The sequence below is a fragment of the Pipistrellus hanaki genome, assembly GCF_964339955.1.
Source record: "Pipistrellus hanaki genome assembly, chromosome: 6".
Classification (NCBI taxonomy): Eukaryota; Metazoa; Chordata; class Mammalia; order Chiroptera; family Vespertilionidae; genus Pipistrellus; species Pipistrellus hanaki.
Window position 1 is genome coordinate 42,152,533 of NC_140508.1, and position 14,719 is coordinate 42,167,251.

Here is a 14,719-nt window from a genome sequence, read left to right on the forward strand (position 1 = left end):
TGCATCTGACCTCATTTCCGGATATGGTGCTCACTGGCTCACATTCGGTTTGAGACCATTCTGATTGATCATGTTTATTAGCAAAGGAGCAAAATTTTGTAAAAGTATCCCAAGTCCCGTGTGGAAAGCACCACTGGAGTGCAGGGCACACATCTATGACACACTCACTGTCAAGGTCAGAGAAGCTCTACCAAAGAGGAGGAGGTCCACTCCTGACTGCCCCGCATCCCCTCCCACCTCAACCAATGCCAATGGGAGAACCAGACGACCCTGAAATCGTTCATTTTTTGGTTTAATTTGAGAAAGCACTGGTTCTACAAGCATTGGGAGAGGGCTCTGCTGTCATTCCCATCACTCCCGACCACACTATTTCATTTGACCCACACAACACGTGGCAAAGGCTCCTGCCCCAGGATATTTATGGAACCATCTGGTCATGCAACTACAGCTCAGTGTGGGTCTCATGAATCTGATGTCCTCTGCGTGTCACCTTCCTTGGCCTGATTATTCTACACAACCTCCTGTTCCACAGCTGGGGCCATGTAGAAGCTGGGTTAATCACACCAGGATTGGATCAATATCCTCAGCCCCCCAACCCCCTACCCCACCCCTGGCTGCTTTGCCAAGGAACCCTGTGGGGAAGTCTGTAGGATGAGAGCCAGATGTGTCACATGACAGGATTTCCTTATGAGTGTTCAGATGCAGAGAAGGTCAGGTGCTGTGAGCTGTAATGAAGAGAAGGGGAGGATGAGGGAAGGACATCTCAGTGGTAGTTTAGGAGTTAGGAAGGGGGTGACCAAGACACAGATCAACTTAGGGACCAGCCAACTGATATGTCAATGGCTGACCCAGAGCCTTCAGGTCCCAAAAGTCCCCATGCTCAATGACCATGCAAAGGCTGGCCTCACACACGCCTCTGCTTTCCATGAAGCTTTGCTCCAGTGGAATTAAACAGGGAACAAAGGAAGGGCATTCTGTGTCATTTCTACTGGATTGGCTCTCCTCGCAGCTTATCATGGCTCCTGCCTGCATTAGCATCAGGTCTGCATCCAAGACGGGGCCTCACTCTTTGGGTAGAATGCTAAGGGACGCACGTGGAAGGCATCGCTTCCGCCCTCCACGTTGAAGCCACGGCTAATACAATCCTGCTGCTCCTTCCCCAGCCCAGCTTCACCGTTTCCACCACCCCCTCGGTGACTATTGCCGGTCCTCTCCCATAAAGCGCGCCCAGGGACACTCACTGACCCCCGAGGTAGTTTGCAAGATGAAAGGGTCCCCTTGGATGTGCAGTGAAAGTCATACTGGAGGTGGGGGGCAGCAGAGAACCAGGCAGCCACCCGGTGAGGGTTCTTCCTGGGAGAGATGGCCTTACTTCGCTCTGAGAATCATGCCAGTGAGGCCCTGCCATCCTTTCATCTAGGACAATGTGTGCCCCAAACATGACAACTGCCACCCGAGGCTTGTCCAATGCACCAGCCAGCCCCCCGGGGCTGTGAAATAGCACAGTAGTTGTCATAGGTAGATGGCTCATGTATACTTTTTTCTGAACTCTTCTTAGCCTTGCTTTCCACCAGTTTTCTCTTTGTTCTGATGAGAAAGCCAAAGCCCAGAAAGGTGGAGGCATGTGCACAAGGCAGTTCAGTTAGCCTGTGGCCCAGCTAGACCTCCAAGGAGAGGCATGCGTTGCATGGTTACCATGTGCCTCCTATTGTCCTGGGATCTGGGACACAAAGAAGAAGGAGACCTGGTCCCCTCTCTGAGCTGCTCTCAATGTGGGAGTTAGATAGTTACCCTAAGACAGTGGTCGGCAAACTCATTAGTCAACAGAGCCAAATATAAGCAGTACAAGGATTGAAATTTCTTTTGAGCCAAATTTTTAAAACTTAAACTTCTTCTAACGCCATTTTTTCAAAATAGACTCGCTCAGGCCGAAAACCGACTTCTGTGTATGGGCCACGAAGTTTCAATCGCACTGTATGTGTGCGCCCGCACATGGTATTTTGTGGAAGAGCCACACTCAAGGGGCCAAAGAGCCGCATGTGGCTCGCGAGCCACAGGTTGCAGACCACTGTAAGTGACTTCCAAGGGCCTAACTTAGGGCCTAAGACATTAAGTCACACAAAGACATTAAGACTTTCAGGGACTTGAATTATGTCCTTGATTTCTTCCCAGATGAAGAAGAAGCACTGAGTCAGATTTACCCTCTGCTTTGTTGCTATTGGGAAATAATTGCTCTTATTTATTTGGATGACTCCATTGCCAGGAGGTTACAGGCAAAGGACCATGGGTCGTGCTGGGTGTCAGTGCAGGAAGTGATGATCTTGCTGCCCTTACTTCGCCAGTTCCCGCATCAGAAGCAGACAGGATCTGCGGAGGGGGACTTGGTAGGGGTCACGGAATGGATTAGAACACGTTCACTTTTGTGGGAGGAATTTTTATGTCTCACAGGAGCTGGGTAAGGAGTGAGCTGGCTGTCTCTCATGATTCAGGCTGATACTGCTCCCCATGCCAGGTCATGAGCCGGGTTCCTCCACTGCGGCTTCCTCCCCAATCACGGAAACCCTACGCCACGGCCACCAGTTGCATGTCTCACTGCCCCTCTGCTCCGCCTGCCCGGGGACGGCTCAGGGAGGCTGTTGGAGACACACCCACCACAGGAGCCCTAGGGCCTGTGGGGAGTTGAAAGAACGGGGTATCCACTTTCTACTCCTTAATATCCAAATTCCGTTCTAAGTTTTCTAGGAGAAAAGGAAGGATTTCAAACACATGCAAAGGCAAGACACTGTAAGTGACTTCAAAGCGCCTAACTTAGAAAGCGGGGTCACCTATACGCTCTGAAATAAGAGTTATGTGATGCAAGTCCATTGTGTACCTAGAATGTTTGAACGCTGTGCATAGGATGCAAAGATGAATAATTCATTCACTCACTCAACCAACATCCAAACGTGTGTTCCTACTATGTGTCAGGCAATCTGCTAGTCACTGAGAATTTAAAAAAAAAAAAAAAAGAAGAAAGAAAGAAAGAAAGGAAGGAAGGAAGGAAGGAAGGAAGGAAGGAAGGAAGGAAGGAAGAAAGAAAGAAAGAAAGAAAGAAAGAAAGAAAGAAAGAAAGAAAGAAAGAAAGAAAGATGCCCTTTCCAGAATATAGGGCTGCCAGTCTAGTGAGGACACAGGCAAATGAGTCAGAGCAGCGTTTAGTCACAAGTTTTTTTAAGCGGGGACGGGGACGGCGGGCTGAGAGGAAGGGAACGCCATCTGCAGTGTGGGAGAAAGCTGTGAAAGAAGAAGGGACAAGTGCTCCAGGGAGGAAGCATGCGGGTGCTTCAGGCAGCCACCAGTTAAAGAGAAATCCCTGACCTCGGCAGCGAAGCACAGACACATCCACCTTGCCAGAGCTCAAGTTCGCTTCGAGTTCCTGAAACATCTCCCAGCAATTTCCTTCGGAGAGCAACTGAACTGAGTCTGGAATTTGCGTGGTGGGGGTTTTCTTCTCAAACGTGAAGCCACACATCCACAGAAAACATCGCCTTTTAAGTAAAAGAAGCACATCGCCCTTTTGGCAGGTGACTAGGGCAGTTGCCTGTGTGTCTGTGTGTTTGTAGTGCACGTGTAAAGAATTTTAATTTCTCAGAGGAGCTGGGTAACATGCCTTTAAATTCTCGTTCAACTGAGAGATATTTTTTTTTAACCAGGGAAAAGCCAGGGCTGTGATTTCCAATTTAGGCTGAAATGAGCATCCTGGTAATCCCAGCCCTCACTCTCTATGTATCATACTGCCCCCAAGTGGTAGGCTATGTCCCTGCATGTCATAACCTCAGTGATTCCAAAGGATTTCACCTTTGCTGCCTCCGTGTTCCAAACTGATTGCATTGAGAACTTTCCCCGGCACCAGAATCGGCTTTTTTGGTAACATAAGTTTTCAGAGGCTTGAGGGGCAGAGGGGGAGAAGTGAGAGGGGTTGTTCTATTGGGTGTCAGGTGACCCAGTCAAAACACGAGACAAGAACTAATCTTGTTCTACCCCTAGAGCAAGTCCTTTCCTTTTCACTTTTCTGGCACGTTTAGCCCAATAAAGAGCTCATTCAAGCCCATCTCATTTTTAAAGCTGCCTGTCTTCCACACAGCGCATCCTGTCTTGCTTTTCTGCGTGGCGTTCAGCTGCAGCTGGATACGAAGAGGTCAGAGATTACCTCCTACTGTTTGGATGTTTGGCTGCTGTATGCACAGCCCCTCTCGCTGAGCATAACAATGGTGCCTGAGACTGCTCTGGTCTCCCCTGTGTCTCTGCATGGACACAGGTCATCTCAGATCCTTTGCTCAGCAATTAGAGCAATACATTAATTGAATAAAGCATTGAATAAAGCAAGGAAAGGGCCCTACGGGGTCCAAAAGTAGGCGGTGTTTTAGGAAATTTTGATAGCAAAAGTATTTTTTTTTCTTATTTTTCTTTTTATAATGACCTCAAATAATCACTTTTGCAGCCATCTTTATTAAGCATCTACTCTGTGCAAAACACTGAGCTGGGGATAGTGTTTTAGAAGAGGCCGCATGCAGTAAAGCGATGGGAATCACGTGAGAGTTCCCAAACTGTCAGAAGATAAGGCCTCATGGACAGTGGTAGGTAGCCAGGATTCGTGAGCACTCCAGAGACAGGGGCAACTGGTCAGTCCCAGGACTGGAGAAATAAACCAAGCCTCTATCATTTGCTCCCTTTTCTGCTCTCTCAGCTGTCCTGTCACCACCCTTACCCACAATTTCTGCTCACATATAACTACTGCTTTCTCCAATCTTCTGCCAAGCATGGGGTCTCGTGGCCCCTGCTACTTAGTGGCCGCTGCTTGCCTGCCTCCTTTGAGTGTCTTTCAGTTTCTTCACATGGTTACCAAGGGACTTCCTCCCTCCCTGCATCTCCAGCGTGGACCCCTAAGCCAGAGAACTGTCTCCAGTAAGCTGTGTGTTGCCATTGGAGCAGAGCTGCCGGTCTAGGCCGCGCCACAGGCTACTGGTCAACCTGTGGAGAGGGTAAACAAAGAGGGTGTCTGTGTATAAGGAAGTCCGATGCAGGAATAATAGAGTGAGAGCTGCTTCTCAGAGCAGGAGCTGTTTATTCTCCGAACGGAGCGGCAGGGGGAAGAATTCCCAGGGGGCAGCTGTGTAAAATCTTCAAGTGGAATGGGGTATGGAACAGCCAGAGAATTCGAAGCCAATGGGTATGGCAGGAACATCATGCACTAGCAGAAGATGCGGCTAGAGAGGCGGGGGGCGGGGGAGGGGGCAGTATCCCTGGGAGCAGGATGGAGGAGGAACAGCAAGGAGGGCAGGCCCAATGGCACTGCTAGTTCATGGTCGTGCACTTTACTGATGGGTCAGTCAGACCCGGAGGTGACAACCTATAGCCTGTGGGCCAAATCCAGGCTGGTTTTTAATGAACTGAGCAAGGTTTTTCTATTTTCCAGTTATTAAAAAAAAAAAAAAAAAAAAAAAAAAAAAAAAAAAAAGATGAATACTATTTCACAACGTGGGAAATATCTATGAAACTCAAATCTCAGCGTCCACACATAAAGTTTAATTGGAATTTACCAACGGGCCCATCGGCCCCGCCTATTCCAGGTTCACACGGAAAGTCTGAGGTCCCGGAAGCCCCCCTTGGTCCGGGAAAACTGGGAAGGTTGACCACCTGGAACAGAGCCAGGCTCATTGCTTTATGCGTTGTCTGTGGCTGCATTCACGCTCCAACGGCAGAGTGCTTATGACAGGGGCCATATGGCCCGCAAAACCCAAACTATTTATATTTATAGAAAGTTTGCTGACCCCTGAGTAAGACGAAGGGAGAATAGATAATTAATCTGATAAGGCAAAAGAATCCAACTGATCATTACTATCATGAGAGTCCTGAGCAAGCCTATTTATTTTTTCCACTGGAAGCTGATTTATGTTTAAAACTTAAATTAGAGCATGTCACCCAGTGAGCATAAAATTCAAGGATTCCCTACATCCCCCCTCGGACAAACCTCAGATTTTTCCTGTTCTTCCCCTTGCTCACTCCACACCATACCCACTCTCTTCCTCTTCCTCAAGCATGTCAAGTGCAACCTGCCTCAGGACCTTTGCACTTACTGTTCCACCCATCCAGACCCTTCCAGGTATACCTTACTCCTTCCTGTCATTCTAGTTTCTTTGAAGTTGTCTTTTAACTGACGCCTTCCTCTCATTGTAGTACTCTTCGCCTCCTGACATCACTTATTCGTTTGTTGATTTCCTGTGTCCACACTATTAGACCAGACATGCAAGAAGAGGGACCTTGCTATGTCCCCAGCTCACAAAACAGTCCTATCACATGGTGGATTTGCGATAAATACTTGTTGGGTAAATAAATAGTTGGTAAAGTCAAGAATTGTATGTGTGTCTCTGGGGGGAAGTCTCCACTCACTGGGTCCTATTCCTGCTAATCAATATTTCATTTTATCCAATCTATGACAATTATGCAGCCGACAGTCTCTGTCATCCACTGGCCCCTTTTCCTTGTCTTTACTCATCTGACCACCTGCAAGAAAAACGTGTTGTGGATATCTTGGGCCTGGTGTCAGCCTGAAATGCTGCCACTTCTCTTGTCCTAAGGATGGGTGCATTACTCCCAGGCCAAGGGGTGGAATCGGGGCAGTTCTTCAACCCCCTGAAACCAACAATGACATTTCATACTTAGATGCATTTTTTCGGGGGAGGGGGGAAGGGAAGGTCCAGAGCTGTCATCAAGAGGATACCCAACCCTCAGAAGGCTGAGGAGCTCTGATGTTAAGCAACTGTCCATGCCTAACCACATGCCAAGCTCTCGAGTGAGACTACAGGCCCTCCCAGGTGCCCTCTGCTCTACAGTATGTTTTCATAGGGGTTTGAGTTCCTAGTATTCAGCTGGAATCCCTGGGATGCTCTCTGGGCCTCTCTGGAAGGTTCCTCCCCTCTGCCACATTCTGAGACTTGTAAACACACCGCCAGTGTCCCCGTGGGCTCCCAAGGGGTGGCCTCGAAGGGGCTTTTTTCTTGCAGGTGGAGAAAAGAGCTGGGCTGAGCCTCCCGCAAGGCAAGTCGCGCTGGGGATCAGAGAACCTCTCTGGGAAGAGCCCCGGCCGGCCGGCAGGTGGTGGCAGAATGGCTGGAAATGTGCTTCTTTGCTAAGGAAAGGGCACAAGAGGAAGAGGCTGGAGGCGAAAGAAAACACACCCCCTCAGCATCACCAGCTGGGAGCTTGTTAGACGTGCAAATCCTCTGCCCACTCCAGACTCATTAAAGCTGCGTCTGGGGGTGGGGACACCCTGTGCTGTAACAAGCTTTCCGGGGGCTGCTGATGGACCACTGGGCTGCAGGCCTGGTCCGTGGTGGTGCTCATTAGTGTTTGATGAGAGAGCCACGGAGAGAATCGATCAGCCAGTGACTCAGAGCCTCAGCTGCACATTAGCATCATCTGAGAGCATTAAAAACCCTTCACCAGGCCATGCCCCAGGCCAATTACACAGAATCTCAGAGGGGGACCTGGGCATTGACATTTTTAAAAGCACAGTAGGTTCACTCTTCATGAGCAGTCAAATCTGAGCAGCATGCTGTAAACGAAGGCACTGCAAAATGCTCCATTATTAATGCCTTTCTTTGAGAGCTTTGTTTTTAAGGAACAACTTACATAAAATGATATAACAAGTTATAAGTGTTTGAGACAAAATAACATTTTATTTTTCTCTCCTTTAATAATAAAAAAAAAAAAAAAAAAAATGGCCGGAACCAGTTTGGCTCAGTGGATAGAGCGTCGGCCTGCGGACTGAAAGGTCCCAGGTTCGATTCCAGTCAGGGGCATGTACCTTGGCAGCTTATCGATGATTCTCTCTCATCTATGTTTCTAACACTCTATCCCTTTCTCTTCCTCTCTGTAAAAAAAATCAATAAAATATATTTAAAAAATAATTAATAAAGAAAGCACACAGGTGCTCAGACTGTAAAAAAATAATAAAATAAAATAAAATAAAATAAAAAATTTAAAAAATCGGTGGTAAAAAAGCAAGGACTGGGTTGTCAGCAATTTAGTGTGGTTCCCTTTAAGGAACACACCTGTAAGCTCCACCTGGAGAGTCAGCTTCCATCTCATTGGTCAGCGCTGTCACTTAGGTCTACCTGGGCTGCAAGGGAGTCTGGGAAATGCAGCCTTTTAACTAGGCACCTTCCCACTCCCAGCCTCAGCTGCACATTGGAATCACCCGGGAGCTTTAAACATCCCTTCGTGAGCGAAGTTGGCTGTTTCTAAAGAAGGGGAGTGGATACTGGGTAGGGAGGATGGACAGAGCGTGCATTTTCTCCCGTCTTCAAATGGACTCTTCTGGTAGTGGGGAGGCAGAGTGGTGTTGTAGGGGGAAGGAGCACAAAACAAAGTACAGTGTTTTGTTCTTTCTCCCAAAAGGGCTTTTCAGAATCAAAGGTGAAGCAGGGCATGGTTTTCCCATCCAGGAAGGAGGGAAGAGGAGGGTGGGGCTGCTGATGAGCTCGGAGCCTGGGGAAGGGGCAGGGCCCCGCACGGCATTCTCTGCAGCACCCTGACCTTCAGCAAGGCCTTTAGCCGAGGTCAGGAGCGAATGGGTGGGCAGATTCGGGAGGGTCTCAGTGACTTGAGTAGAGACCTGACAGATAAGAAGGAGAGAGCCAAAAAAAGAAGTTTCTGGAAAAATACACTCTGAAAAGTAAAAACTGAGGGGATTAGTCCAATACTTCAGAGGAAATGCCTTCTTTGCCTTTTAAATGGGTGGAAGTGGTTTTCCTCCCTTGTCTCCAGCCCGTCACTGGGAGGAAGAGGGGGAAGGTGATTTATGGGTGCAGGACCACATCTCATTTAAACCCTCAGGCCTGGCGGTGAGGGGTTTGTTTGATTTACTGGTTTCCTGGGACACAGACGTGAAGACAATAGTAAAGACCATATCGACCTTCCAGATGTGTAAGTACAGGCACACATGATGACAAAGCAGATGACTGCCTGGGGGCCCCAGCGGTGCCAAGGCCTCAACGATCCAGGGCAAACGAGCAGCCACTCCCACGGCTGCCAGAGGCGGCGGGGCGGCCCTACCTCCGCCGGGTGCTGCCATTCCTTCAGTGATCATAATAGTCTGGCCAATCAGTGTACGTGCAGGCATCTTCTAGGTATTGGAATGCAGCAGCGCATAAACCAGAAAATGCTGCCTTCAGGGAACGAACATTCTGATGTGGAGGAGACAGACAAATTGAAAGAGTAAAATGTCTATTACAGTATACTACATGGTAATTAGAACCTGTAAATATTTGTTTGTTGCATCAGAAAGTTGAAGCCTGTGCTCGTGTGACTACACAGGAAATTGGCATCATCTTGCCTTTCAACCTTTTCACGCGTTTTAGAACAAGCCAGCTCTCAGAGGGCCTCGGAGCTGCTGGAGCACCCCATACATGAGGTTTGGTGTCTCTTTGATTTCTTTTTTTTAACTGTTTAAGCCCAAGTGGCCTCTGAAGAGTGAAATGGGGGGGGGGGGGCGGGGAATGCCAGGCTGTTTGCTTCCGCATAGGTGGTCCAGCCGCACAGAACACACACACGAGACAACAGCCAGAGCAGGTATGACAAGCCCCTCCCCTCTGCAGCCAGTTGAACACATGCCCTCCTATACATATACATACATATATATATATTTTAGGAAACAGAACACTTTATAATTAGAATTGTTACTTCTTTGGACATTCTTTTGATTAAGAATCTATCGCCACACTATGAGGCTTGTCAGAAGCAGGGCCGGGAGGCGCTGGTACAATAAAGGCCACATGAAATGTTAGCATGAGCCAGCCATCCCCGCATCCAGAACTGGACCTCACCAGAGCTGGAGGCCCACTGGCAAGAAGTCAGCATGCCGCTGCCGTTCTCATTAGCGATAAAGCTGCTGTTGACAACATAGGCTCTTTTTAATGTAGGGGTGTTGAACTCAATCAGAGAAGGGGCCAAAATCTAAAATCCAGCCTAAATCGCGGGCCGAATGGTTTACTGAACAGTCATAAACTGACAATGTCATAAACTGACAGCGGAGTGCAGTGATGACAGCGCGGTGCGGGCCACATTGCAAGGCCTGGCGGGCTGGATTTGGCCCTCGGGCCTTGTGTTTGACACATGTATTTAATGAGCCGTTCATTGATTGTTATCACCTGCCCATCACAGAGCTCCGCTGTGGAGGCCTTTAGCAATGGAGACACGTATGTACTATATATGACCACCCTGCAGGCATCAGGTACAAAATCCCCAGCTAGACGCCCTCCTCCCCTCCCCCCCACTTCCGCAGGCCATCCTCCCCAGGAGCCTGGGTGGAGCAGGCATTGTGTTTATAAACTCCAGACACTGCAGACTTACCAGACCAGTGGGAAAGGCAATAGAAAGTGGACGTGAGCTCACACAACGGCGATGAGTGTGGGCATTCCTGAGACTCCAGCAGACCACCTCTGCGGTGAGAGAGCTCACCACACACTCATCGTTAATTGGCTGCAAGGAAAACAGCAATTCATCTCAGAACAGAGGTCAAGGTTCAGGCGGCCGGACAGATGACCACACAAACCTACAAAGGCCATCCTGAGGAGCCATGTTGGGCCACATCCCGTGCCAGTGGCCTTTTGTGTCTGGTCCTTCGAATGTTTTTAAACAGATAAAATCAGATTACGACAAACAATAAGGGCCTTTAGGGAAAAAATCTAAGCATCTATAAAAGGAGGGAGGGACAGCTCATCCAAGAGAGGCGCCCATGAGCTGACTGCAAATCACAAGGTCAGCATCAAAATCCTCCCCTTCAACTGTCTCTCAGGACAAACGCACACCAGTTAGAGGGGGAGTGTTACAGGGTGGCTTTAACTCTTCATTCTCTACCCTTCTATGATTTTCTAAAGTTGTAATCATTTGTGTCAATATTATTTTTATAGCTGCAAATTATTACTAAGGAAAATACCGTGGTCTGTTGAGAGGGCTCTATGTCAAATATCCTATATAATAAAAGCCTATTATGCTAAGTGCCCAGTCATCTGATCTGCCATTCAACCAATCAAACATAATATGCTAATGATATGCTAAGGCCAACTCAACCGCTCGCTATGACGTGCAAAGACCTCCAGGGGGCATTATGACGTGCACTGACCACCATGGGGCAGATGCTCCAACCGGTAGGTTAGCTTGCTGCTGGGGTCTGGCCCATCAGGACTGAGCCAGATAGGCCAGACACACCTTGGAGCCTTCCCGGGGTCCCTCCCTGGCTGGCCAACCTCCCATGTCCCTTCCTGGCCCTGATCGTGCACCAGTGGTGTCCCTTGGCCTGACCTGTGCCCTCTTGCAATCTGGGACCCCTTGGGGGATGTCAGAGAGCTAGTTTTGGCCCCATGGCAGACTGGTCGCTATGATACACACTGACCACCAATTATAAAATCCACTATTATTAACCAACACACCTAGCATGTGTATCTATAGGGTGGGGCAACAGCAGGTTTGCAGTTGTGAATACACGAAACACAGTTTATTCTTATGTTATTATTTATTAATTATTGTATTATTTTCCATTTAACAACTACATATATATATATTAATTCTAATCAAAATGTGCCCTGTACCTTTTCGCTAGTGTGGAACTTTCTAGAATTCCACTACTATATACATCTATAAGACCGTTGGTATGGGGAAAGCAGGCTGCAGGCTGCCACGTAGAAAAATTAAGCATTTTGTAATTCATAGCTGGGAAATCACTTCAGAAAAAAGGCTGGAGGTGGCAGGTTTCCTGAGCATGTGAGATGTGACTAGCTAAAGTGTTTCCTCCTTCGAATCCCTTTCAAAACAACAACAAAACAAAAACTCCCATGTAAGTTCCTACTGAATCCAAAGCCCATGCCTGCGGAGAGAAGTGCTTCAGAGCAGAAGCCAGGAATCCTCTGCGAAGCCACACCCCCAGAGAGAGGCTGGCTCCCTCACTGGGCGGGTGTCACAGATCAGAGTCCAGAAATAGCTGGGTGCTTCCTCCAGCAGCCCCTCCTTGGAAGCCAGGTCTGGCAGCTCCCCACTGCTTCTCAGGCCCCACCTCCCGTGGTCTCTAAGTGTGGCCCATGGCCAGCATGAGGCATGCTGGAAACAGCATCTCAGGTCTCCCCCAGCCCTGCCAGTCCCAAGGTCACGGTGACTCAAAGGCACTTCCAACCTGAGAAGCATCAATCTCGCTGCTCAGAGGAGACCTCGCCATTCTTCCCAAACGGATGCAATCAGGGAGTCATTGAAACCATCTTAAAAAAAACAGCCGGCTATCTGCAAAGGCTACATACTCTGGGATTCCAACTATAGGACAGTCTGGGATTCCAAATATAGGAGGAGCCTAGGGAATGATTTTTGCGGCAGTGAAACCATTCTGTAGGATATTGCTATAGTTGGTACATGTCACTCAGAGAGCGTGCAGCACAGCCACCCCTAATGTAAACTATGGACTGTGATTCATCAAAAACAAAACAAAACAAAAAAACACAGATGCAAATGCTCTGTGCTTCAGTTAATGTCTTAGCAAATCACTAAGTTACTAATCCCGGGGGAATGTGGGATTGAGTGCTAATGCTATATAGATCAAGTTTCTGCGCTCATATACGCATCTCACACTTTTTGTTTAAACATGAATTTAATGAAACAGAACAATATAACTGGATGTGTGAATAGTGCTGGGAAATGGCCTCATGTCTCAAAAAGCCACCTCCAGCCAGAACAGCACAATGCGACACGAGTGTGACAACTTGGCCTGACAGAGGCGGTCACGCTTTCTGTTTCAATAGCAGCTGGGAGTGTCTAGAAATCTTGAGGTCAGGAATGGGAGTGGCGAGGATTCGGGCTGTGGACAGACCCTGCTCAGCACCAAGTCCCGGACAATACAACCACGGGCACATACACAAACCAACGTGAACTCGAGGCTGGTAAAAATGCTACAGGTATGTACAAAGGTGGACCGTCCTTAATAGGTTCGGTTTCCATAAGTCTGGTCACAAACCCGGCTCCAAACCCACGTCAAAGAAGACAGCAGGTGCCAGCTGTAGGAGCAGCTGGGAGCGAGGGTGGCCGAGACCCCTCTGCGGGTGCTGTGCCCTCTCCCGGGTGCTTCGAGGTGTCCACCCAGCGCCTGGGCGCGGCTTTAGTCCTGACGCGATGCTAGGTCTTCTTGTCTGCTGGGGTGCCAGATGCCGTCTTCTTCGCCGTGGTGGAGTTCGACGGGCTCTTGCCCTTCGTGGCGCTGGGCTTCTTCTGTCTCTGGTTGTTGTTTTGGAGCGATTTCAGCCCCAGCATCTTACAGTACTTGTTACACTGGTGCAGCGCTTTGAACTGATCGATGAAGGTCATGGGGCAGTTGCCTTTAAATCCTTTGTACCTGTGAGTGTGGGTGGGAGGAAACATAATTTTTGAAAACTGACACTTCACCAGTTTTAAAAGAATCTTTAAAAAAGAAACTAATGGTGCATGGAAATATATCTATTCCTCCTTTAGGCGAGAATGGCCAAATGGTTGACACAACTATTGCTAGGGAAGCCCAGTCCTGTGGGATTAGGTAAAGGCAAAGGGCCGTTGGTCAAGGCCTGTGATAAATGCGAGTTGTCTTCTTAAGCTCAAGTGCGTTTCCGTGGGCCCTCCTGACCCTCTCCAAGGCAACGTGGCTCTCCCCCTCCCCTGCACGCACAGACTGCTCTCTCCCCGGCACTGCTTCATGCCCCAAGTGCCTGTCCAGGGCAGGCTTTTCAGGGAGGGCCCAGGAGCAAATGCATGGCTACTAGCCCCAGCCTCAGAGCCCCCACCCTTTGGCCCAGGGGTCTCCAGCCCGCATTTCTCAATTCTTTTTCTTGGTCTGATTTTGGACTCTCAACCTGACATTGCATGCAATATTGGACTGCCCTCCTCTCCCTATCTCAGGTGTGTGTTTGTCAGAATCTACAGAATTAAAAGTCTTTCTCCTTCCTCAGTTTGGTCCCCATCTCAGCCTGGCTTCTGTTTTGACCTCTGCCCTCTCAAACTCACGGCGGCATGCTTTGTGTTTCTAGATCAAATAACCCAGAGTTTCCTTACACCCAGCTCTGGTGTAACACTGAGTGGAATATACATTCCTGCCTGTGGCCCACCTGTCACCCTCAGGATTGGAGGATACCACAGGTGTGAAGTATCGTGACAGCTCTCCAGCATGGTCCCCTCTGAGGACATTCGCCATTTTGTTCTTGTTGGATGGATATAACGGGTTGAATAATGTTCTCTCCAAAGGGCATGTCCTTCCCAGAACCTCAGAATGTGCCTTTATTTGGAAATTAGAGGCCCAGTGCATAAAAATCGTGCACTAGTAGGAACCCTAGCAGCTGCTGGCTGCTGGCTGCTGGCCTCTCTCCCTCCTCTGGTGGCCCCACGCCCTAATCGAAATCCTGGAAGAACTCCCAGTCAAGGGGACAAGTTGCAAACTATGTTTTTATCATATAGGATAGTGTCATTGCAGGTGTAATTAAGATAAGATCATACTGGAGTGGAGCAGGTCCTTAACCCCACACTGCTGATGGCTATGTGAGAAGAGAAAGAGAGATAGACACCTGGGCAGAAGGTCTTGTGACGAAGGAGGCAGCGATTGGGGCGATGCATCTACAAGCCAAGGACACCCGGGAGTGGCAGCAACGCCCAGAAGCTGGGAGAAGGCGTGGAGCAC

General features: G+C 48.9%; 1 protein-coding gene across 4 annotated transcripts in view; it reads right to left on the reverse strand.

The window, feature by feature from the left end:
- Positions 1–11,545: 11,545 nt before the first annotated feature.
- ALPK2 (alpha kinase 2) overlaps positions 11,546–14,719 on the reverse strand; it is a 100,267-nt gene continuing 97,093 nt past the window's right edge. For all 4 annotated transcript variants that reach the window (XR_014795323.1, XR_014795324.1, XM_084887733.1 and 1 more), the window contains one exon: positions 11,546–13,411. Coding sequence is in view for 2 of the 4 variants with exons in the window: in XM_084887733.1 (XP_084743859.1) it covers positions 13,195–13,411 (217 nt within the window). In the remaining 2 variants the exon portion in view is untranslated. The remainder of the gene's footprint in view (positions 13,412–14,719) is intronic.